Source organism: Esox lucius, chromosome 1, assembly GCF_011004845.1.
Source record: "Esox lucius isolate fEsoLuc1 chromosome 1, fEsoLuc1.pri, whole genome shotgun sequence".
Taxonomy (NCBI): domain Eukaryota; kingdom Metazoa; phylum Chordata; class Actinopteri; order Esociformes; family Esocidae; genus Esox; species Esox lucius.
In genome coordinates, this window is record NC_047569.1 from 16,733,363 (window position 1) to 16,759,924 (window position 26,562).

Consider the following 26,562-nt stretch of genomic DNA (forward strand, 5'->3'; position numbering starts at 1 on the left):
TGCTCAGCGTCATATCCAGAGGTTGTCTTTGGAAAAAGACGTATGAATGCTGCCAGCATTGCTGCAGAGGTTGAAGGGGTGGAGGGTCAGCCTGTCAGTGCTCAGACCATACGCTGCACACTGCATCAAATTGGTCTGCATGGCTGTCGTCCCAGAAGTAAGCCTCTTCTAAAGATGACGCACAAGAAAGCTCGCAAAAAGTTTGCTGAAGACAAGCAGACTAAGGACATGGATTACTGGAACCAGGTCCTGTGGTCTGATGAGACCAAGATAAACGTATTTGGTTCAGATGGTGTCAAGCGTGTGTGGGGGCAACCAGGTGAGGAGTACAAAGACAAGTGTGTCTTGCCTACAGTCAAGCATGGTGGTGGGAGTGTCATGGTCTGGGGCTGCATGGGTCCTGCTGGCACTAAGGAGCTATAGTTCATTGAGGGAACCATGAATGCCAACATGTACTGTAACATACATTATCCCCTTCCTTCGGAGACTGGGCTGCAGGGCATTATTCCAACATGATAACGACCCTAAACACACCTCCAAGATGACCACTGCCTTGCTAAAGAAGTGGAGGGTAAAGGTGAAGGACTGGCCAAGCATGTCTCTAGACCTAAACCCTAATGGGAATCTGTGACCCTATAAGGTCTCTAACATCCACCAGCTCCGTGATGTCGTCATGGAGGACTGGAAGAGGGCTCCAGTGGCAACCTGTGAAGCTCTGGTGAACTCCATGCCCAAGAGGGTTAAGACAGTGCTGGAAAATAATGGTGGCCACACAAAATATTGACACTTTCACTTAGGGGTGTACTCACTTTTGTTGCCAGCGATTTAGTCATTAATATCTGTGTGTTGTGTTATTTTGAGAGGACAGCAAATTTACACTGTTATACAAGCTGTACACTCACTACTTTACATTGTAGCAAAGTGTCAATTTCTTCAGTGTTGTCACATGAAAAGATAATCAAATATTTACAAAAATGTGTACTATGTATGTAGCATAAAAGTATTCCATTTCAACCCTAGGATTTTACAAAGCAAACAGCACAAAAGCTCAGACAAGGAAGTGTTTGTGTTTAGTGTGTCTACCAGCTCTAAATCACTAATGGTGAGGGATGTAATGAAGCAGGCTTTATTGGGTATAATTGAAAATGTATGGAGTATTAAGTCAATTATTTTGACAAGTAACGTGGTGAAGAAAAAGTAACATGGTGAAGTTAACGTTGCAAAATATCTGAATAGTACAGTATATATATCCAGATAATTCGACACTACATCTCCCTGAGTGGCACAGAGGTAAAGTCAATGCATTGCAGTTATGTGCATCAATAAGCCCAGGGTCTCATCTTTAAGCCCAGGGGTCCCACGGAGGGCAGTGCAATTGGCCAGCACCGTCCAGGTTTCGGGAGTCTGGAAACAAATATGGTTGCCAAGTCGCACTCTAGTAACTTCTTGTGGCGGCATGGATGCCTTTGAGCTTGATCAAGCTAGAAGACGAGAGAGGGCATTCCCTCTGGTGTGTCAAGATTATGGACTAGACTTCATGGTTATGCAAGCCGTCTGATGACAACTACAACGCCATTAGGGGTTTCGGGTGACACATAGACTACCGTTCAAAAGTTCAGGGTCACTTAGAAATGTCCTTGTTTTTCGAAAGAAATGTAAAAATGTTGTCCATAACATGATCAGAAATACAGTGGACATTGTTAATTTTGTAAATTACTATTCTAACTGGAAACAGCGGACTTAACGGAATGAAAATTGAAGATGATGAAACTGAAGATCTCGTACAACGTTGTCACAGAACAGAGCAAACTGGCTCTAAACAGAATAGAAAGAGGAGTGGGATGGCCCATGGTGCCCAAAACACATTAGAGTGTCTAGTTTGAGAAACAGACACCTCACACGTCCTCAACTGGCAGCTGTCATTAAATAGTACCCGCAAAACACCAGTCTCAAAGTCATCAGTGAAGAGGTGACTCCGGCTGATGGCCTTCAAGGCAGAGTTGCTAAGAAAAAGCCATATCTCAGACATGTCTATAAAAATAAAAGATGATGGGCAAAAGAACACAGACATTTGACAGCGGAAAGCAGGAGAAAAGTCTTTTTGACGGACGTATCTAAGTTTTTGAGGTGTTCAGATCACAAAGAACATTTGTTGGACACAGACACAATGAAAAGATGATGGAGAAGTACTTGACTCCATCTGTCAAGCATGGTAGAGGCAATGTGATCTTCTGGGGGTGCTCTGGTGGTGGTAAAGTGGGGGATTTGTATAGGTTAGAAGGGATCTTGCAGATGGAAGGCTAAGAGTTGCAAAAAAAAAGACATATCTCAGACTGGCAAATAAAAAGAAAAGATTAAGATGGGCCAGAGAACACAGACACTGGACAGAGGAAGACAGAAAAAAAGGCCATCTACCTAGAGTTGCCTCTATACTGTTGATGCTTTCTGACCATTTTGAGCCTGTAATTTAACCCACAATTGCTGATGCTTCAGATACTCAAGTATAATATGTTGTTGTTCTCTTGAGCAAGACACTCAATCCTAATTGTTCTGTAAGTGGCTTGGGATAAGAGTGCTAACTGACTGAAATGTAATTTAAATGTAATAATGACTCATTATGGCATTAACTGGGAGTCTTCATGTTTTTTTTTCTTACTATTTGTGCTGTATGAGGGAACAGATATTCATAAAAATGACACCATGATGCTATATAGCCATAGTGGTCTAGGCTTTGACATTAGCGTATATTTAAAGATGTTAGTGTATATTTTAAGATCAGGGGATACGTTTGAGCAAGACACGTCAGATTAATTGTTCTAAACATATGTTAGGGCATTTTGTATTTTCCTTAAAATCAAAACATTGCACAATGAAGTGGACACGGAAGTGGATTATGAAACGATGGTCAACCCATTTTCCCACGGGGTCAGAATAAACAATGTATGTGGGCATAGTTACTGGAACTACCCCAAGATGCGTTGAATTATAATGCACCAATGTCTGTTCACTCCTACGCCTTTGGAGTGTTCATTTTCCCTGCCAGCAATCGGAAACATCTGATTCCCCTCCTTCAGCGAGTCACACCCTGCTTCTGTAATTATAGCACCAGGTAATTCAGCGCTGTCTTTGATTAATTTGTAACGGAAAACATTTGGAGCTACCACAGCACAATGTTCTGAGTAATGAAGCTAGTTCTGTAGTGCACAAACAGGCCTTCTCAGAGGGCTGAGATTTACAGCAGAACTTGACAGATTTATTGTCCGAACAAAAAAAGCTTTGACTGCGTAGTGAGGAGCATCCCTCGACCCAGTATTTTTGACAGATGACAAGACACCAGCAATTATCTGTCGCCATGAATAAATCAAGGACTTAACACACCCATCCACATAACAGTTTTGAATGGCAGGCCAGTAAGAGCAACCTGCTCAACACGTCTCTCTCTGAACTTAGTAAATCTCCAGTCCAAGCCCTTATAATGAGAAGTTGCTTGCTGGCTGTTATTAAAGTTCTTTCACAGCTCTTGTTTTTACATATACATATTTCCACTGGGCTAATTTGAGATAATAAGCAAGACGACAGACGTTGAAGGACAGGATGACAGCATAACTGCAGACTCCCCGTGAACAGGTTTTTATCAATATTTCCAATAAAATCTAGAGATTAAAGAAAAAACATTTTAATGAAGACGTGTATCAATATGTATTATCAAATATATATATTGTATGAATTCAAGTCTCCACCTAATGAAAACAAATAATGTTTTGGGTTGACACTTAATAACTCTCACTTTTTCTTAAAGAACAATGTGTGGCAGACAACAACACTTAAAATCTGTTTATGCTCTTGTCATTGGATATTTGCAAATTGAGATTTTCTATAGATTTTACCTCTTGTTAAAGAGAGGGAGTCCAAATGGGTGTGAGGGAAATAAAGACAAGACCGCAGCCAGGTTGTCTGGGGCCCCCTGGCCCTTTGTCCTTGCAGCTGTAAACCTGAAAAGTTGGAGGACCCTGTTGCTACATGCTCTCCCAATCCAGCACCAACTGTCTGCCATTCTAAACTGGCAGAGATGCCTGGCCTTTAGAAGCCCAGTGATGTCATTTTTGGACAGGATCTTAATGTTGTGGATAGAGGAGGTGGACCCCTTCTGCCCCAACCAAGGCTGTCTGTCTGCATAGCGCCTCTACATGTGGAAAGATATGTATGGTACAAGGCTGAGTCACTCACACACAAAATCACAGACATACACACACAAACTCACAGACACCCACAAACTTGGAGTGACACAAATTAACTCATGCACACAAACCAATACACTTGTTTCTATGCTAAAGTCATTTTAAGTAATTCTATTGGGTTTAGAAATGTATACTGTAAATAAAGTCTCTACTGTACATTTGCATAAATCACATCATCTTCAGTCTTTATTAATGTCAATATGAAACACTTGCAGATCACAAGCTAGGATTTGGCTGCCTAAGAGTGCCCATTACAACTGTCTTTCCGCACATCATCAAGTAAGATGACACATCAGCCTGTCCACATACTGAGCCAACTAGTCATCTCTGTTTGAGCACTGTTATCTTACTGTTAGATGTTTCCATGGTGACAACATTTAGCAAACTTTCCCATCTGGGAAAATATCACTTGGTACAGAATATTAGATAAGAGTGAATCCTCATTATAATCATTATCTAATAACATACAACCAGAAAAGCTGTACTTTGCGGACCCAAGCCTTCAACCTGAACAAATGATTTACATTTAGAGTGAACTGTTTCAGCTTTTAATCATGAGTAAGTAAGTAAATATGAGCTGTTCATAACACAAACCTTTCATTCACATGAGTCTGTCATCAACATACAGTACAGGTAAAATCACTAGCTTCCCACTAGTTGTTCCAAGTACAACTCTTCGCTTAAGGCAAATCGGCCTGGAGTAGCAATGTTCCAGCATTTACCCATCCCCTGACCCAGCATTAGCCATGTAAGCACACTACAATTAAAACAATGCAGGGTCACACCCAAGGACAATATTTGTACACTATTGATCAATGATTTATGCATTCACAAACTGAGGTAGAGTACTGTAAGACTCTGATGGATGACTGTCAGGTCTGGAGTACAGTAAGACCCTCTGATGGATGAAAGTCAGGTCTGGAGTACAGTAAGACCCTCTGACGGATGACTCCTTGTCAGGTCTGGAGTATAGTAAGACCCACAGATGGATTACTCCTTGTCAGGTCTAGACTACCATGAGACCTTCTAATGGATGACTGTCAGGTCTGGAATACAGTAAGACCCTTTGATAGATGACTGTCAGGTCTGGAGTAGGGGTGAGAACAAATAGTCGAATTGATTTCGACAAGGATGGCATTTATCGAGAAGTACTATCTACTTTTTAAAGTTAAAAGAATTGACTCACTTGGTGGCAGTAATGACTGGTTATTTCTTATGGACTACTAAACAAATATGGATAACGGACAAGTACAGGAAATTATCACGGTAGACTTCATAAACCTACACATAGATTATCTATGAACCAACACGTCTACTCCCGTAGCACGTGGACATGCACATTTGTCTAAACAAGAATATAATTATATGGACATTGCATACTGATTCTTTACATTTTTGTTAAGATCTTGCATCTATGGATGCGCTAGCCAGATTTTGTTTGCTTTTTGTTCATTAATTTTATATAATAAATTCCGATTAAGCTTCCTTCCAAGTATACTTTTTATTCACTGTAACTGTAACGCATCGCCAGTAGGTTTGTTTGATTTAATGCAGACTGTAACGTAACTCTGTCTATATATTAAGTGTAGTTTAGTTTGGAAAGTATCGTTTTTAGGGACTGTAACAAAATAGCTGGCTAGATGGCCTAATACATTTTGTATTTTGTTGTTATGGCCAGAAAACATTGACACAAAGACGTTAGCTAATGTAAGGCAATTCATACATATCGTTGTGATAATTCATGGGAGAGAACGCATATAGTTCATTTGCAATTTTAATGAATGGAAACGCTTGTAACAATCATTTCATAAATCACTTGTTATAAAATACTAACGACTTGTCTTGACAGGCCTATGCATTAGGTTATTTGCTGCTGTTATGGCATTTCTGAATCTGAATGTCTCCCGAATAAAAGTATATCTAGCCTAATGGTTTATACTAAAACCGTTATTGAGGTTGTTAACTAAATTTTTAAATAAAGCGTTGAATTTATTGCATAACATATTACAATGTACATTCTTTTCCCCCCATTAAGTACCTCTCTTTTTTCAGGAGCGGGTGGGGTTGACAAAAGATGAGGAATTCGATAGTGAAAATATTTGTCATGCACATCCTTAGTTTTAAGTACAGTAAAACCCTCTGATAGATGACATGACCTGTGGTTCACCCTAGTGGTCTAGTAATGTTGGCCCTCCCTGCCACTATCCAGGAGTACTAGCTGGACAGCAAAGAGAAACTTTGGTTTGGACATTTAGAAATTAATATATCTTAGAACTTAAGGATATAAAGCACCTTCCTATTTATAGTTTTCTCAAATGCTTTGGCTCAATTCTTGAATGATAATTATTTTTTTCAAAGTTCAAATCTCTGTACAATTACTTTCTTTGTTCACGCTAGATTTGAATTTCTTATTCATGTAAGCAAATTGCACGTGTTTTGGCATGTGTTCCAAAAGTGTAAGTACAATTGTCTACAATTTGCACAATACCAACATGCACATGGCTTACTGATTTAAACTGATAAGTTAATTCTTATAGAAATTGTCAAACTCTAAGCATTCTTTCATCGTGTGAGCCATCACATGCAAAATTATCCATTCAAATATCAAAATCTGTCTGACATACATGTCTATTCCATAAATATCTATGACATGGAATGTTTGTGATGTCTGATAAATTGGCGAATTACCTACCAACTTGCATAGTAATGAAATAGGTATCAAATCTTACCAATCAATCATACATATGGAAGCATATGTATAAACTTGCCCACAGCACTATCACTAGCCTACTCTTTTTGAACATGAAGGAACATCACAACCCTGAACAGAAGCTACAGTTAGTTCCGGAAATAATTGGACACTGACACAAGTTTTGTTATTTTGGCTGTCTACCAAAATATATTCAAGTTACAGTTAAATAAGGAATATGGGCTTAAAGTGTCTCTCAGTCTCTCAGCTTCAATTTGACGGTATTCACATCCAAATATGAGGAAGGGTTGAGGAATTACAGCTCTTTAATATGTAGCCCCTTCTTTTTCAGGGGACACAAAGTAATTGGACAATTGACTCAAAAGCTGTTTCATGGACAGGTGTGGGCTATTCTTTTGTTATTTCTTCATCAATTAAGCAGGTAAAAGATCTGGAGTTGATTCCATGTGTGGCATTCGCATTTGGAAGCTGTTGCTGTGAACCCACAACATGCAGTCAAAGGAGCTCTCAGTGCAAGTGAAACAGGCCATCCTGTTTCACTCGGATAATCAGAGAAATAGCAGGAACATTAGGGAGTGGCCAAATCAACAGTTTGGTACATTCTGAGAAAAAAAGAACACACCGGTGAGCTCTGCAACACAAAAAGGCCTGGATGTCCACAGAAGACAACAGTGGTGGACGATCATAGGATCCTTTCCATGGTGAAGAAAAACCCCTTCACAACATCCAGCCAAGTGAAGAACACTCTGGGAGGTAGGCATATCATTATCCAAAATTACCATGAAGCGAAGACTTCACAAGAGCAAATACAGAGGGTTCACCACAAGGTGCAAACCCTTTATAAGCCTCAAGAATAGAAAGGCCAAATTAGACTTTGCCAAAAACATCTAAAAAAGCCAGCCCAGTTCAGGAACTGCATTCTTTGGACAGATTAAACTAAGATCCACCTGTACCAGAATGATGGGTGAAAAAAGTATGGAGAAGGCTTGGAACGGCTCATGATACGAAGTATACCACATCGTCTGTAAAACAAAGTGGAGGCGGTGTGATGGCATGGGCATGCATGGCTTAGAATGCCACTGGGTCACTTGTGTTTATTGATAATGTGACAGAAGACAGAAGCAGCTGGATGAATTCTGAATTGTATAGGGATATATTGTCTGCTCAGATTCAGCAAAATTCAGCAAAGTTGATTGGAAGGCGCTTCACTCCTCAAATAAGGAGACTGTATGAGAATGGTTGCAAATCCTAAACGTTTCATACAATATGTTTATTCAACCCATTGAATTAATGCTGAAAGTCTGCACTTTGATTGCATTTCAGTTATTTAATTTCAAATCCATTGTGGTGGCTTACAAAGCCAAAATTATGAATATTATTGAATATTTCATTTGAATGTAGGGATTACATTATTTGCACATCATTGCATTTTATTTTTGTTTGCATTTTACACAGCGTCCCAATGTTTTTGGGGAACAAGGTTGTGGTTGATGTGCTTTCATGTCAACTATACTGGAAAACTGTACTTCAACATGCAGACACCCCAATCAAGAAGACAAACATAAATAATAAATGTCACAGAAATATCTTCACAATTCCTACATGCTCAACATGAAGGTAAGGAGATGCTTTGAAGTCACATTCCAGCCTGCCTTACACCGTTATTACCCACGTATTTATAATGGCTCAAACACTTACACTGTGGTCAAGGTTAAGGGGCCAATGCCTCCTGTTCTGTTCCCACACAAAAACATGGGAAATGTCCCTTTGAATGGGTAATGGGGAGGCAGTAGACAACCCTGAGACAATAGATGGAATTAACATCCTTCAAATAAAAGCATTAAAAAAAACTTTGACCAATAAATGACCTAATCTGTAATCAAATTGTATAAATAAAAATGGCAAGAACTAATCATGAACTGGACAAATAAAGTTAAGAGATTCTGTCCCAGGATATATAGCAATGGTCATCTAACCCATCACAACAATATTGTTAAATGTTTGGTATCATGACACATTAACAATTTAAAAGCAAAAACTGCAAACAGAACACTATGCAATAATGATTTAACAATCATGTCTTCAATCATGGTATCACGTCAAATACTGCATATTGCACGTTTATATGAAGGTGTTTGTAATCATGACCATGATTGACAGTATCAGTCAATCTAGGGAAAGTGATGTGTTCAGTGACAATACAAAAGAGGAATGACAAAGTATACGTTTTATTTTGGGGTGTTATGAACCAAATTTGTGATTGCCATTCACAACCGGCGATACCGGGGCATTATAGGGACAATGCCTCCTTAAATTGACTTTTGTGCCTCCCTAAAATCAATTCTATAAACAGTTGACGAATATTTTATGCCGATATTAAATGAATTACATAGTAATCGATTTGGATCAACATTTTTAAATAAATAAAATTGAAGGAAAATACAGATTACAATCATGGTTAGAATACACCAATGGCCAAATCAAATTTTGAAAAGTGATATGTAGGTATCATCACGCACAGACCACACAACCGAGGTTTAACTGAAACGAGAAAGTAATTCCTCTTTTGATATTGACAATGGCATCGGCAATCACTTAGCTCAATGCTTAATAATAGTACCGTTTAACCATAGACTGCAAGTCACCGGTTTTTAGAAAGCGCGGAGCTAACAATCTATGTTGCACGAAACGTTGCAAGCTTACAAATATTACCTGGAAAACATTTGGGATTGGGAACAAAACGTCTCGGGCTATAACCTCGAAAACACAGTGTTCGTGAGGTCTTTTGTTGTTCACTGTAATAATAAGGTAGTGTACCTATAAGTACCCTATATCTCAATTAAGTTTGCCGTTTCATTTTGGCGAGACAAATATATCGTTTTTGTTGACATTCATAATATAAATATAGTAATGTTAACTGAAACCGATAATCGCATGCATGCACAAGTGATGTTGCGAGCAAAATGCCCCCTTATTTGTCTGAAGGCCGACTTTGGTGAAATTGCATTGGGCACAGGAATTAGGCAACATTTGGAGTTACCATCGAGTGTGATGTCTTGGTATTATTCGCTACAGTAACTCGGGCAGTTTTTAAAATACAGTCACTGTAAAACCTTGACTGCCCTCCAGCGGTTGACTAGGACTGGGGCGGTCATCCTGCTAATGTTTTATTCAAATCGAAATAAAAAACGATGCTACTGTATAAGGGTACCTAAAAATTAATTTTTCAAACTATAACTTCGCAATTACTATGTGTTATCGAATACAGAAGAAGCACTCTGCCATATTTCAATCTACATCATGTTTGAATAGACCTGCTGAATGCAGGAACCATTTTTACAGTAAGTAGACTACAATATAGTGCCTCATATTTTATTACTAAACAAAGACAGATGTGATAGGCCAGGTGCATGTTCTGCTGGGAAACCTTGGGTCCTGCCATTCATGTGGATGTTCCTGTGACACATACCACCCACCTGAGCATTGTTGCAGACCATGTCCACCCTTTCTTGGCAACGGTATTCCCGGATGGCATTGGCCTCTTTCAGCAGGATAATGCACCTTGCCACAAAGCAAAAATGGTTCAGGAATGTTTTGGGGAACACCATGAGTTCAAGGTGTGGACTTGGCCTCCAAATTCCCCAGATCTACATCCAATTTAGCATCTGTGCTGGACAAACAAGTCAGATGCATGGAGGCCCCACCTTGCAACTTACAGGACTTAAAAGGATCTTCTGCTAACATCTAGGTGCCAGATACCACAGCACACCTTCAGAGGTCTAGTGGAGTCCATGCCTTGATGGGTCAGGGCTGTTTTGGTGGCAAAAGGGGGACCTACACAATTTTGCAGGCGGTCATGTTACGGCTGATCGGCACGTGCGCACACAACTGTGCCAGTGTATTACATAGGTGCATTAGTGCAGCCAAACAAAACATTCAGGTCCTAAACATTTTACTAAACAGAAACACACAGAGACCTACCTGAATTTGTACAATAAAACATTTTGTTTGGTGGAATGAGTACAACAGCTATTTCACTGATTGTTCTTTTGATTAATAAACAGGTTCTGAAGTCAAAGAATAAGATCTGTTCTCAGATGCTCATCTCACCATGCCGTCCTATTCCTTATCACACATGCTGCCCATGCGACCCGACCCAAAAATACCAGTTCCTGGTCTTCTGTCTCAAAGACCTGGGAAAACCGGTATAAACAAAAAATGTTTCAGCTCCCCTCAAATGAAAGTTCCCTGGCCCTGAACTACAGCAGGCATGAACACACCACTAGCATTACTAGAATCTGTTAAGCCCACTAGCATCACTAGTTTGTGGCTGTCTTGATGGATTCAAATAAAAATTTTAAAGAATGGTTAAGACTGGTTTGAAGGGCATTAAGAAATTTAAGTGGACTCATTAATCATTTTCATATAGAGAACACAGGAATAATCTAATTTAATCATCTATGTAATTTTTAATAGATTTATAAATGGTGACAACTGTTGTTAAAATCCTTACCATAACTACAGCAGGAAAATAAAAGTGAGCAACAATCTAACATAACTTAATACAAGACAGAATGAACAGTCAAGACAACGTGGCACAACTTTTTTGGGGAAAAACATACTTCACAAAACTCAGATGTTCTTGTATGTTCTCTTTTCCTTTTTTTTCCTCCCAAATATATATATATTTTTACAAAAGCACTCTGCATTTTGTGTTGACTTAACCACCTTTGTGAAGATACACATCATGCATGCATCCACACACACAAAAACACCCCAGAACAAGGCCCAGTTGCTAGAACAGGCTTTATCAGCATGTTCCATTACACCTGCCGCTGATGCCATCTAAATATAGGAGAACAGAATTTATTTTTCCATTAAAATGTCAGAGCTAGTTCATTACTTTCCAATACGTTAATTGCAATTTAGGAGGGATACAAACTAAGGGAAGATGCCAAATACCCAGATTTCATATTTTTTCAGACAACAAAAAAAAAAAAGTATGATCCAACATCTGCGAAACAAAAACAATGGTAAAATCACAGCAAGATAATCCCCGAATAAGGTGAAATCCATCTGCCATTTGAACAAGTTAATAAGAATACAAATAAAACCCTAGCATACACAGTAAAATTCCAAAGACATCCCCTGGCTTAGTTTGGCAACATTGATTATTACATGGCCAATTATGTTAGGTCATAAACAGAATGTCCTCATTAGAAGGATGTTGATTGTTAGAAGCCAAAAAGGATACATTTTAGACATTTAATTTGGTTAATTACAAAATGTTACTCTAACTATATAATCTACATTCAAAGTGCTGATCAGTTATCATAATGTATGCAGATTAAATTAACAAATGGAGAAATCCTCCACTATCTCAGGGTGACACTATCTCAGCCAAGGCCTTGACACTACAGCAAGAGGAACAAAAAGCTAGCACATGTTCCTCCACTGAGTGTTAAGGCCAAGAAGGTTGGAACCCAATCCTATGATTTTTACCCAATTCTTCTCTGAAGGTAAATCAGACCTTCAGACCAACGTTTCACCTAAATCCATCAATGTCAACAGAAGACTTCTACAAAGTGAATATTTGCATATTTCTAGTTAAAATTGGGCCCCGCGTCAATCTCACTCTGAAGCTCTCCTACAGTACAAACAAGTGGTCACTGCCTAATGGCCTGTTCTGTGCAATAACCCAATGAGAAAGAGACTGCCCAGAAAAACTAAACCTTAAAAATAACATTTACGCTAAGCAGCGGCATTCATTCAAGCACTGAGATGGTAAGCAGGTGTAATGTAAAGCATTAACTGTATAAACTGTGATTAACAGAAATTGAAAAGACAACAGAAAAGGTATAGCCTTTGTTCAGTGTTGGTTACCAAACCCACCAAGTCTATAGTGAGAAAGACACCCCGCCCCCGAACAGTCCATCATTAACATAAGACTTAAGACTCAACTTTGAAAATGAAAACAGACTAGACCTTAACGGACAGGGATGCATATTCTCATGATTTAACCGTCAACTCACAAGTTCCAGCCACCCATCTGTCCACCCCATGTGGGAATTCTCATTAGTGTAACTCAACAGGGAGACTACAAGAAAAATCATGTGAATCAACCTCGCAATACTCCAAAATCAAGTTAAGACATTTGTTTTGTGGGGGCTTCAAAGCCTCCCCTGATATTTGGCTGCATTCTAGAATTACAACAGAAAACCCAACTTTAAAATTTTTGTTCCAACATCTAGAAGGCTCTTATGTCAAGCAATTTCCATTGATTTCAGTCTGAATTCTATATTTTGCAGAGGTAACACTTCAGAGTCCATACAATGTGAACATTTTGTAATCCTAAACAAATCTGATTTAATAGTTTATCTCCCTTGAAAGACTAAGGGAGGAGAGGCCATCTCTCTCCAATTTCCTGTGACTCCAAAGATTGGGGGAGGACACCGAAGGTGGCAACCAAAAGACTGACTGAGCATCCCACACGACACCAAGCTTGTCTCTGAACATGGGAATTGAGGAAGAAATGCCTGTGACACTGGCTGACGTTTCCTGTCAAAATGCTTGTTCCCGCACTATTCAACCGTCCTGTAATGTCCCAACTGACAGCATCTCTATAAGAGCTACTGTACAGTCTCCCCTAAATAGCACAAGCTGTCCAGATGAAAAGACTTGCACATGAGTCTCAGGGAGGAGAAGGAGCATTTCCGAGTGTCCACCAGGACACTGTTACATGAGGCAGCAGCCAGAAGACGACGCAGCCCTCAGTCATGACTTAACGGAACTGGCCCATCCTTGGTCTGATCATAAAACACTACTCTTTTTGGATCTGAAAGGATGGAAGTTAGAGGTTAGATTAGCTAAACCCAGATTTAAATAGAAAATATATATAACATTTTTTAAAAATATACAATTCCAACACAATAACGTGAAGCTTACCTTGTTTCTGTAAATTCCAAATGTATTCAACTTCTGTAAAAATATTAATAAAATGGGTTAGATAGTGAGAAACTTAATGCAGTAGTACTAGTGACCTACTCTTTTTTTTAGTGAGCCTTCCAGAGCAGGTAAATTACTAAACTTTGTGAATAGACAGAAGCAACAGGTGCCTACCTTTAATGTGATAAATAACAGCAGCTCTTAGATCAAAAGCCCCCCAGCCAGACCTTGGTTCACAGCCCTTGGAGTGGCTTGGCTCCTTGGCCACAGGATGATCAAAAGAGGCCACTGGCAGCTCAGCACCAGGGCCCTTAGAAGAGGTGACCACTCTGGCAGCACTACTCCCAGGCTCATCCTTCTGAATGTCCGGGTCAGGGTTGTGGCCTCGCAGCCCATCTGGGCTAGGATTCAAAAGAGGGCATGTTTTCCCAATACTGTTAGAGGAATGGGAGATTGTTTGTTTGTCCTGCTCATTAACCTTTGGGAACAGGGGCTTGTCTGGTCTCAAAGTGGATGTGGCAGAGATTTGCAGAGGCAATGCTGCAGGGCCTCCACCCTGAAAGGTGATCTCCATTATCTGACCTTTCCGGGCTGGGGGCCCTACTACTGCCACCCCCGCCCCGGGCCCTGCACTGGGCTCATTGATGAAGGACAGCCCCCACTGGTTCTGGAAAATGTCCACTAGAGCTTTGGGGCTTGTGTTAGTGGCAGATGTGTCAAGTTGGCGTGCGCTGGGAAGTGCAGATTGCATATTTGAAGGAGCCAGGAAACTGGGATTTTTCAGCTCTCTTGTAGTCATGGAGGGGGCACCTGGAGTATTGGTGCTGTGGCTTGGTGAGGATGCTTCATTCTCTCCCTTGTTAAAAGGAGAGACATGTGTGGGGGCAGGGCAAGCAGTAGTGGTAAACAGGGGGGCAGGAAGGGGGCAGTTAATCCCCTCTCCAGATAGGGGTCCATTGGTAAAGCTAGGGGAGGTGATGGTTTTGACAGCAGACATTGGGACTTGGGAGAGTTTGGTGGGCACTTGGGACTGGGGAGGTAATATGTCCTCCGCAACTTGGACTGCCGCTTTGTTTAAATTTTCTTTCACTTTACTTGCATAACTGATCTTGGGCACGGTCTTGGCACTACTATTGTCCACAGGAAATACAGGGGGAGGTTTGAATAGGGTCCACGAATCATCCTTTGATGAGATAACCTTAGCTTTGCCTGATCGGTCTTCCAGCTTTTTAACAGAGCCTGCAGAAGCCTTGCCCTCAGAGTTCTTACACTGTAGTTCACCCAGCTGATCCACAGGCGGAACACCTTTGATGAAAGTCAGAGACTGAGAACCGGTTAAGATTTTGTCAGGCTCTGGGGTTTGAGGCTCCGACTCACGTTTGTTAGGAACCATTGCCGCATGTAGCATAGCCTTCTCCTGCCCAGTCACACTCTGCTCAGCCCTTGCACTCCGCTGGGCCCAGCGTTTCTTGGGAGTGATGTATCCACTCTCAAAACCACTGCCACCACTGTCCAGTGCAGGTTTGGTCGGGTAACCATTAGCATAGAGGCCAGGCTGGAGGAGTACACTGCCATTTGGTAGAGCAGTGGACTCGCTCTTGCTCTCACATATTTTCAGCTCTGGAGGCTTGTCATTTCTGCAGTTCATACTGTTCTTAAAATGGCTATTGCTACTGCCTTTCGCATGAGTTGCGAGGGGCTTCACAGGAGGTCTCGGTTTCAAATTTGCCGTTTCAAGACTGCTGCTGGAGGAATTAAAGGAATCAGCAGGGCCAGGCGCAGAGGGGGTGTCCTCTCTCTCTACTAGGGTTCCATGTATTTCTCCATTACCTGATGACATTACAATGAAACACAATTATAGAGTAGGTCTATATTAGTAAAACTTTCTTCACCCACAAGAAGACACTTGTTTTTCTTATACCAAACGATAAAAGCTACCCAATGGCTACCCAATTTTGCTGAAATATACTTTGCTCGTTAGATGAGCCTGAAAACTTTCCTGCAATTAAGATATGCTATTCAAATTTTGTTATAGAAAATGTTCTTTAATTTGTTTTACTGTAATCATTATCCCTACAGAATACAGTTAAGTGTGTTTGTTCCTCTCATATTACTAGATGCATGCCATTAACGTGACCAACAACGCCAGAGTAGAGACTCGAGCAACAGGCCCAGAAATAAGGATAACGTAGCTAACCTAGTGAAAAAGACAACAAAAACAGATGGCAGACCCGTTTACTATAGTATTGATGTCGACACACAAACCATGTCTTTCGCAATTAGAGACAGTTCGACATAGTCCGATAAATTCAGGTTGACCTGTGGTATTCTGGTGTGGTTGCTTAGCTAGCTAGCTACACTACTAGCTAGCAACATAACGTTGGTTTTAGCAGAATATTCCAGAGAAGCCGGCTTGAGTGGCGATGGATAGCTTAGCTTACGTCGTTAGCTACATTTGCAAATGCTAACTCTAGAAACCTAAAGATTTCAGCAAAACTAATTTTGTTGGTGAAACTCTGGTAGCTATTGAGCTACTGTAGTTCGTCTCACATAAACAGCTACGACGCACTTGCTGCATCGCACATTTCTGAAATAATTTATGTCTGGCACTGATGCTAAAGCGACGAAACTGACAAGCTAGCTAACGGTAGATGCCAAGCCGGTGCACACGCAAGGTCAATGTCCAGCAAGTCATGTCGACACCTAACTAGTTAACTAGCCAACGACTAACTTTAACTACATAGAGCAGCCCGCGTTAGCTAAAGTAACAGTTAGCGATTAGCTAGACGTATCAATCTTAACTAAACAAGACACTCCCAACAGTTCTTAAATATACATAATTATCCAGCCAACAATGGTTAGGTTGCTAATTCCATTTTGTTAGCCAACGTCAGCTAGCTTAAGTAGCTGTGGAGAATATTTTAGTAGCTTAGCTACTAGCCAAATATAACTGCCATAAAAAGCTAAGTTAGTCACCTAAACGTTAGCAGCAAGCAAAGCGCTAAGCACTGCTAATGTTACTCTTCAAAAGTTTGTTGTTGCTAACTAACGTCAATTGAATACGGATGGAGATTCGTACCGGTTTTCTCCGTCTGCGCTTCCTCGTACTGTTGCTGACTATGCCGTTGATCATTTTCTACCCATGCGTTCGGTAGACCGGGGCAACTCTCTCCTTCATGCTTTAAACATCCCTCAGCTACCCATCCACCGGGCCGGTCCTCCATTGAAGTGTAATGCAAAATGTAGTACGACGGCTGACTCCCTAGTTTGCAACGTTACTAGATAACGACGAATCACTCGGTCTGCCAATCAACGCGCATGACTTCACTTTCGAAACGCCTATTTGCCACGCGAGCGAGCCGCACAAGCGCTAACGAGATTGTTACGCTGCAAGTTGCAACTTGTAGGGTTTGGAGCTCACGGTACGTAAAGTCAACTGAAATTATTTCCACCTTGACAAAAATGAGCAAATAGTATGTATTCATAAAATGCATGTTATGTTACAATACCGTTTTCCACGTCCTTTTTTATGCTAATGTTCTACTGAGAATTCTACTCAATTTCACCATGGGAGCTGACGGAGTTATGTCTGAAGTGCATTAATAAGGATTCAAAACACGATGCAAATTGTTTAGAAGTAAAATATTTTATTAGCTAAACGTTTTAGGATTATTTTGATGTAATCGATTGATTTATAACGTTGACTAGCTAGTATAACGTTGACTAGCTAGTTAATATTGAGGGAATCCGTGGACCATATTTAGCTGGTCCACGTTAGCATCGCTAGCTATTGTTGACAGACTTTGCTAGCTAATGACAGCATTGACATCTGTAAGTGTACATTTCATAATTTCGTTATATTGGCAACGTTGTTTTCTGGTAATAATACGTTGTTGTATGGTAGTACTGCGACTGTCTAATGGATGATCCATAGGTCCGGTCTTAATTCGCGTACTATTCAGCATGCAAGTTACAGTATTGGGACACACTACCGCGTTATAAAATTGTATCTCGAGATTAGATCATTTTGACCCGCATTGAAATCCCTTCAAGTATATAGTTTATTAAATATTTAGCTAGAAACAATTAATCATTGTGTTAAATTCACTAACGTTTATATGTATTAGTATTTTTTTTTTACTTCCATTTATGGCTTTTGCCAGTGGCCTCTTGAATACCTTACCAGCCAGTAGTTCTACTATCCAACATCTTACTACCTTGAAATGGTCATAAGAATTGAGCCTATGCTACCGAGACTGAACTTTAAACCGCCTAATCTAACCTTGTTTGAACATGGGTAACTATATATCTCTTGCTAACGTCCCCCTATTATTGCCGTTTATTTTCCAATTTAGTGATGGAAAGTTCGACTCACTTTACTGATCCGAATCTTTTCAAACTGTTCAGTGGAGATAACGAATCTTTCGACTCATTTCGTTCCACTGAGTCTAACCCCCCACCCCGAAGTTTTTGTTGCATTAATTCTGTATGCTAAGGCTGATAATAAACGAGACTCGGAAATCCTGTGATGGTGCGAGTGCCAAGCGTGCGTAAAAATGAGGCCGTGGAAAAAAAGAAACAACTCAAACGTAGACGATTCAATTCTTTATGTAACGTTGTTGTTCTCGGGCAATGCAGAAGTACGCACCTCACATTCTGAGACAGGAATCAATAATCTGTGCTGTGCAGTGGCAAACAAACAACATTTTGATAGTTTTCACGTGCCGTCTCGGCATATGGGAACGCCCACTTGGCGGGAAAAATAAACTCTCCTTCCTTTGCCAACTCCACAACTCATACTAGTTATACTTTAAAATGACAGATAGTTGCAGTTTTACTGGATGCGCTAATCGCATATATATTTTATTTTGCCATCATATTTACATGTAATCATTGTAATGAATGACATGGTCTGTTTTTGTCTGCACCATTCAACCAACTCCAATGGCCTAGCTAACGTTAATGAGGCTAGCTAAACCTCTCTTGTTAAACATATAGCGTTAGCAAAGTTAATAACAAAGTTAATAGAGGAGAAAACCACACCAATCAAACCTTCTCCACAGCAACCCAGGATGTCAATGCTGGGTCATTTAAAAAGTAGGAATGGTTTACCTGACATTGTGAAACCGTTTATATTATTACCGGTATGTTTGTTTCTGTGTTATACTGGCTGCACTAGGCTACACCGACAACCCATAGAACCAGTGGCGTTTTTATATGTAAAACATTGGTGGGGCACAAACCATTTCAAAATATAGGATACATACCAGTAAAGCTACAAAACTCCCTCTTGCTACTGATGTGTTTATTTATACATCAACTAACAGCCTGGCTCCACAAAACACTTAACAACAGAGCGGCTTGCTTCTATCAGGTGTTGTAGTACACATACTGGAGAGAGAGCGAGACCTTGTGTAATTGCTCTCCTTGTCTCACACACATACATTTACCACCGTCACATTTACAAACCTAAATTAGGAATGCAACCAAGCTCAGAACCAATGCGCCTACAGGGCCATACGCGAACAGCAATGAGCTTAACACCACTGAAGGCCACAACGAAGTGGAAAGACAACTTTTTAGGGATACAGATCCATTCTATGACAACAACCTTAAAAGATAAGCATGGACACACTGACACTTGTCACCATCTATATCAATCGATCCAGAACAAAAATATGACCAATGTCCGGACCAGCACCACAAAGGCAGCATGATAAATTATGCTTTCACTCACCAAGGCTGAGGGCTCATTTGAAGAGAGAGGTGGCACGGCGGTTCTTCTTCTGGGCACACTTTTCGATGACTTTAGGAATGAAGTCATGTAGCTGCTGAATCAGCTGGCTTTCTATGGACAACATGGCCAATGCGTTGAGTCGCGGCTGTCCCATGGTATTGCTAGTGAAGGTTTTTACCCCTTTCAAGGTGGAAAAGTTCCTCTCTAAATCAGATGTCGTCATAGGTGTTATGATAATTTTCAGCAGAGTGATGGTCTCAGCAAAAGCCTCTTCTTGGTTGTTCTCATGGATGGACCTTAACAGAGACCGGGCCATCTTACCAGTGTGAAGCTCAGAGTGGTCAGCTCAGACTTTTCCTAGTTTCCTGGAGGACATAGTTTGACCGCACAGTCAAGCTCAGATGTAGGGAATGACGGGGCAAATTGTGGTAAGAGCGAGCTGTCAACCAGCTTGTCAGCAATCAGGTGGTCACTTCGTGAAAACCTCAGCTCCATCTGGGAGATGAATGTGTCGCATGCCTCCTTCATCACCGGCGCTGTGTTAGTTACTGCCTGGTTTGTCTGTTCCATCGTGAACGGTGGCAGCCCATTCATCAGTTTGCTTCCGCATATTCTGGACATTCTCCTTGAAACGGGTGAGCGCACTGATAATCCCAGATGCATCGATGCTCCGTTTTTAAGGAAGAAAAAACATTCCAGCAGCTGTAGAAAGGCTCGGTCCCGGAGTTATTTGACAGGCCGTATATGCCTCACTTATGGTGGCCTCATCCCATCCTGGTTGTGTGTGTATGTCCTCGATACACAGGAGCAGCGCAGTGCAGTTTTCCTAAACTGCATTGACAGTTCTACTTTTAAAGTTCCATCGTGCAGCGGGGGCCTTAGAATGCGTCTCTGTGTTGCCTCAGCAAGTGCCGTAACTTGTTTTGGAGCACCAGAGAAAAGGGTGGCAAAAGCAGTTAAATTAGAAAAAAACACAGTCTCGAAAATGCATCTGAATATTCCAGGATTCAGGGAGACTCGCCGAGCCCCCGCAGTGCAGTTTCACATTTTCCACACAGTTTAATACATGTTATGATCCGACTGAGAACGTACCTGTTTTCCTCCACCTGTTTGTTATACTGCTCAATGGAGTGCCTGTATGTCAACTTGGGCTGCGAAATGTACCCTTCCAAGAGAGCCCAATTTCACAGCATTGTCCAGATGACTCCTGCTGCTCTCATTTTTTGCAATCCTCTCAGAAAGATGTTTCAAATATTTGTATCCCGTCCTTGACCAAGTACCATCTCCACCAAATAGCAGACATGGAAAACACAAGAGTGCCTTCTATTGTATGCTAATCGTTAGCCACTTTTTCTTCAAAAAACCACTCCACGTTAAACCTGCAGTTACTTTTACCAGCAGTTTGAGTGATGTCAATATCCTGTGGCTGATGGTCACTTCAAGTTTCTCCTCCAAATTATGGGTTTAAAATCAGTGCTCGAGTATGAAATCCACTTTATTCATTTTCTCAAGTTATCTGGCGTTTGTGAAGCTATCAAGCTAGCTAAGACAACTACCCTCCTCGATCTTCTTGCCAACTAATGTTGGCGCCAGACAGACCAACAGCCAGTCAGGTCTGAAATACGAAATTACGCTGTACTGGGGCTACCGACTGTCAGCCCCACTTTGCATCAAATTTGTGATCTACATTGATCACACTAACATTCTGAGCATGCGTATTAATATTTTCACACGTACAGTGTACATTGCATTGTGAGAGAGGGGCTAGCCCCACATTCACGCTTAGCCTATGGCCTACTACTGTGAAATCGAATCGCTAGAACGCAGTCTGAAGCAGCAAGGCAGGGACAAATGAACATTAAATAAAATCCTAACACAAATTATATGCAATTTAGGAAGACGCTATATTCATAGATAATACATTATAGGAAGTAATCTTCAAGAAATAAAAAAAAATTATAATTTTGTTGCAGTTCAACTTTCTGTTGACAACCGGTGGGGCTGTGCCATCCCCTAATGACCAGTCGCCCCTGCATAGAACCAACAGTCATTTTGGTAAATTAGCACTAAACTTCGCTTTGAATTTCTTCTTCACCTCCAAAACAATTGCATTATTGACCCACCATGATCAAATGTACAGATAGCTGTCTGTACTTTTGTAAGCTTTCATTTTGGGAGCAGTATAAGGGGATGGATTCTCCACACATCCCCAAAGTTCAGCTCCGGCAGGGATTTTGCAGTTTTTAATGATATAAATAACGGGTGCTGTATAATGATAACGGGTGCGGTATATGGGTCAACAAGACCTAAGACTTGCAGTGTTTGCGTACCTTTTTTTTTTCATGTTTCGTGTGGTTATCTAAACACTCACGGGCAGTAGAAAATGTGACCGGCTTGTGCACGAGCACCATAGTATTCCCAGTGTAAGCCGCCATGTTTCAACAATGTTTTGCCCGTCAGGCTGTCAGAGCAACTGTGTGACTGAGAACTATGAATATACTCAACTAAAGACTAACAGGTGCAACCTTGGGGTGTGCTGCTGCCATCACTCTCTGGTGGGTGGTTAGTACACCGGCGAAGTGCAGCGCCAGATAGGAAGAGGCGCTACGGTGCCACATAGGAGCAGACATCATAAATTCAAAAGATTAAAAGACTTATGCTAAGTTCGCCTTAGTCATTGTCGTTCCTTCCGGTGACCCAAAATATTTGAAATGAAAAGGACCATGAGGAAAAAGTCAGTTTAATCGAGTCCTGACAGATACAGTATTACCAATAGACATGCACATAACTGTAATGATGTCGGATGGAGGCAGGACCAGGGTTGCACGATATTGACAAAATGTGATATTGATCAGGGATATCAACATTAATTGAGATATTCTTAAAAATATGTAAAAACACAAAAGTTATGGGAAAACCCAACAAAATAGATTCATATCATATGAAAACAGTAAGTTCTAACAACACAAGGATTTATTTCAACTGACAGTCATATTGGACTGATACAACATGAATGAATAAATAAATAAAGACCATGTCTATGGAATAGGACATGTTGTACTGGTGGTAAAGCAGACTTGCCAACCCTGTCCAACTTTTTAAGAGTACTAGACTTGTGCGGCAAATTCGGGTCAGAACTGCCATTTGCACTTGCATTTGCCTTCATTGCGCATTTATCCCATTTCTACATACTTTATACTTCATACTTTTACATTTTCTGCCCTCTTCTATTTGCACTTCTGGTTAGATGCTAACTGCATTTCGTTGTACTGTACTTGTACTGTTCAATGACAATGAAGTTTAATCTAATCTAAAGTTTTTCTTAGGATGTGCCCCCAAAGTCTAGTCTCTTCAGTAGACTCTCATTTTGGAGCATTTCCACTGCATGGTACCAGCTCGACTCGGCTCTACACGGGCCAGTCACAGGTACTTAACCAACACTAAAAGCAAAATCCTTTTGAAAACATAAAAACAAATCATCATATATACACCCCCTGCAAACTAGCTACACAAAGCTTTCTAGGCTACCGCAAAGGGAATCTGAACGCTGATTGCTAGAAGACTCCAGTGTTTCAGCCTATGTAAAGGTGCCTGTTGTATTTGTTGGCAGCGCATACATAATTAGAGATTTTTTTAATTGATTCAACCTCAAATCTTGTGCAAAGGCATTTTAGAAGCATTGCCTCTATTGCTAATAGCCTACCGGACACCCATTCATTCTTTATCATGCAGTCTTCTCCTGATTCCATTTAATGCCAAGATGTTTATATTTATTTAGGATTATACTTTAATGCTTTTTGTGACATGGAGATCACGATTCAAATCTTTCCCAAACGACCCATCACTAGTAGCTATCTAGTTTTTTTTTTTTTTTTTACCTTGGGTTGTCACTCAGACGATGGCTGCATTCTTTATATCAATGTGACAGACATTTACTGACAGTTCAACACAAACGTTTGACACTGACAGTTACTTTTCTCTGACCTCACTCGCTAGCTTGATACTAAGAACATTGTTGCTCTGCTCTGATGCCCGTGCGTTAGTAAACTGTGCGCTATGGAAAATGCAATAAGTAAAAGTGAAGTAAAATGCGCTAAGCTTCGTAAAAAGAATCGTAGGTCATAGAAATATTCTGTTTTTCTGTTGTGGCGTGTCACAACTTCACAGCACCGCTCTACGCTGCTCTAATTACAATACAAGGGAAACATTTAACCGCCAGTGTGGTCGTACAGTCTTCTGAGGTTTACTTGCCAAACGTAAATTCAATCCACATTTGGCGCTTGGCGTGTGTTAATTGCGGACACTGCTTGTGAGACTAGGAGAGGGCATTCAACAACGTAACAAAGAAGCTTAGCACACCACCAGAACGGACCCTTAACAACTTCAAGGCAGAGACCGTTATCTAAACCCTAGCATCATCAGATGGTCTGTAAGTGGTGCTTCAGAGACGGGATGAGAAACAGTAGAAGCATATAGCATATGCATCAAGAGCCCTCAACACAGAAGAAAGTTATTTTCACTTGAAAACAAGGCACTGAGCTCATGTTCAGATGACAGACTTCCTGAACCCAATCGAGAAAGACCACTGTGACTAGCAAAAAACCTGGTTAAGCTTTCCCTGCGCATCCATTACCTGAAAATGAAATTGACATAAGTCTCACATGTAGCACACAAAAACTTAACTGCAGCAGACTTGCTTTCCAGACAACAAGTGAGAAAGTGAGTGGAAACCGAGAAAGATGCATTATGTCAAACCTACCAGTCACAGAGAAGAATTTGTAGGGAGCGCATGAATACCGGGGAAAGTTCATGGTGCTACAAGACCTGAACATTTTATATTTTACAGAATCATCCAGAATACTCATTACACGGGGAAGCTAACCATGGAAAATGGAATACTGTTGAGCATTTACAGATTTGTAATCCCCAAGCGTCTATAATCAGACATCCTACAGAAACTTCAGGTAGGATACCTGGACAATGACCGAAACAGTCATCACTCAGAAGCAGAAAGTGGTGGAAAACAGATAAGGGAGGGGACAAGTTCCCAAACAGACTTATCTCAGTGGAATGAGTCCGTATCTATTAGTTGACTACTTCCCAAGTTACGCTGAAGTTGCCAGACTTTATCAACACCAGCTGTACCATGTAAACAAAATGTCTATCTTCTCTAGCCATTGGGTCCTGGCAGATGTATGGTGAGAGACCGTTAGTAGTTTTCCTCGGGTTGTTTCTGGAATTTTGCTACCAGCTGAACATTTCCACCCAAATACATATGAAGCATGCTGTAAATACATTGAAGAGTCCCCTACAACAGAGGATCCATAATTTGCTCTTGTGGCCTGCTATGCGTTCAGGAGGCATTAATCAGCTGGTTCCCTCCCGGGAAGGTGTTCCGGGCCCGTCCAACCGGGAGGAGACCCTGGGGAAGACCTAGGACACGCTGGAGGGACTATGTCTCCCGGCTGGCCTGGGAACACCTCAGTGTCCCCCTGGAAGAGCTGGAGGAAGTGACTAGGGAGAGGGAAGTCTGGGCATCTCTGCTTAGACTGCTGCCCCCGCGACCCGGCCCCGGATAAGCGGAAGAAGATGGGTGGGCCTGCTATGCAACACCTCTAGCCAATGGTCACAGTCTAACAGCGCTAATGATAAACTGGAGAATTTGACACACACTTCTAGTTGATCTGTGTACCCTTGACCCAGGATGGGTAGAACCAAGATGGATAAAACTGCAAAAGAAGCCACAGAACACAGGACCTGACACATCTGAACCCTGGTATGGGTAAAGGACAGTGACAAAGACAATGACAGATGCATGAAGTTCAGAAGAATCCTGTGTAGGAATTATAGCTATCATATTCCAACGCCAGTGGCAGCAGCAGGTCCAGCAGACGATCCCTGAGAACATGTCAGAGGGTTTCATATTAGTCATCATTTTACATTGAGTAAATTTAAAATACTGCGAGGTGTGGCATCAAATTAAGCTGCATGTCTATTGTTTGTAAATACAAACAAAATTAGCATAGCCAGTTCAGACAGGAAACCCAAGTGGGCAATGGACCAGCTGATGTTGGGGATCACCCCTATCACAATCATATTTCATACTGACAATTTAAATGTTAGCTTGCTTAGATCAGATGTATGCTGGTGTCACTAGCATACAGGTTCAAACCCACCCACCACCCCTGCCTCCACCTGTTTGGTTCTGTGTTTCCTTTTCATTGGGGTATCGATACTGGGTACCTTGATTATTTCCTATGTGGATTGCTGTTAATGACATTATGGGTTGATATTGTTATTAGTAGTATTATATACATGATCATGTGATGGCAGTGAGGAGCAGAACCTTATACTAACACCTGTAAAAATATTGTTGTGCGTAGTTCTCCAATAAATGGTTAAACAAATATATGGTGTTTTCTTTTTAAAATTCTGTTATATCCAGTCCAGTCGAAGCCATCACTTCTTACTAACAGCTAATAGCCTACAACACATTTCTATTGTAATAATGATATGTTTTAATAAAGCATGTCCTGCATTATGCCATGAATAAGCGCTAGCTAGACAGCTGCGCTGAATGCTCACAAAGCGGTCCCACAGAAATGTGTGGGGTAATGTGTTGTGGGAGGTGATTGGTTGGTAGACTTGGCTGATTAAACCAATGCCTATCGCCACCAGAATATTTCACTGCTGTCGTATTAGCTAATGAAGGCCACGTTGGTCTAAGTGTTCTACCAGACCTTCAATGAATATGGGCAGAAGTGTCTGGGAATGAGATTCAAGTTTGAGTTCATACAGTTCAAAGCAATGATAGAACACAATATCCTATTCTGTTGAAAAGTAAAATGTAAATGACTTGTATCTTGTTGTAAACATCATTTATTAGATGACTAAAATGGCAAAAGAAAATAAATTTGCTGAGCTTCAATGGT

General features: G+C 41.0%; 2 protein-coding genes across 2 annotated transcripts in view; one reads left to right on the forward strand and one right to left on the reverse strand.

Annotated features, from left to right (window-relative positions):
* Positions 1 to 11,397: 11,397 nt before the first annotated feature.
* On the reverse strand, positions 11,398 to 17,253 carry nufip2 (nuclear FMR1 interacting protein 2). Its single transcript, XM_010876085.4, has 4 exons — positions 16,973 to 17,253; positions 14,068 to 15,723; positions 13,894 to 13,926; positions 11,398 to 13,783 (listed from the first exon to the last, which is right to left on the reverse strand). Exons 1-4 carry the CDS (start codon positions 17,115 to 17,117, stop codon positions 13,719 to 13,721), a joined length of 1,899 nt encoding a protein of 632 aa, XP_010874387.2. The 5' UTR covers positions 17,118 to 17,253; the 3' UTR covers positions 11,398 to 13,718.
* Positions 17,201 to 26,562, forward strand: part of nlk2 (nemo-like kinase, type 2) — a 106,552-nt gene continuing 97,190 nt past the window's right edge. The window contains exon 1 of the mRNA XM_010876297.5: positions 17,201 to 17,315. Coding sequence (XP_010874599.2) covers positions 17,212 to 17,315 — 104 coding nt within the window. The 5' untranslated portion in view covers positions 17,201 to 17,211. The remainder of the gene's footprint in view (positions 17,316 to 26,562) is intronic.

What these genes read in the sequence shown, in the direction of transcription:
- nufip2 (XM_010876085.4), bottom strand. Translation starts at nt 17,117, where the DNA reads ATGGAGGACCGGCCCGGTGGATGGGTAGCTGAGGGATGTTTAAAGCAT. An exon ending in AGCGCAGACGGAGAAAACCG is followed by an intron (nt 15,724 to 16,972) that starts GTACGAATCTCC and finishes TAATGTCATCAG; the next exon opens with GTAATGGAGAAATACATGGA. An exon ending in TTGGAATTTACAGAAACAAG is followed by an intron (nt 13,784 to 13,893) that starts GTAAGCTTCACG and finishes CCATCCTTTCAG; the next exon opens with ATCCAAAAAGAGTAGTGTTT.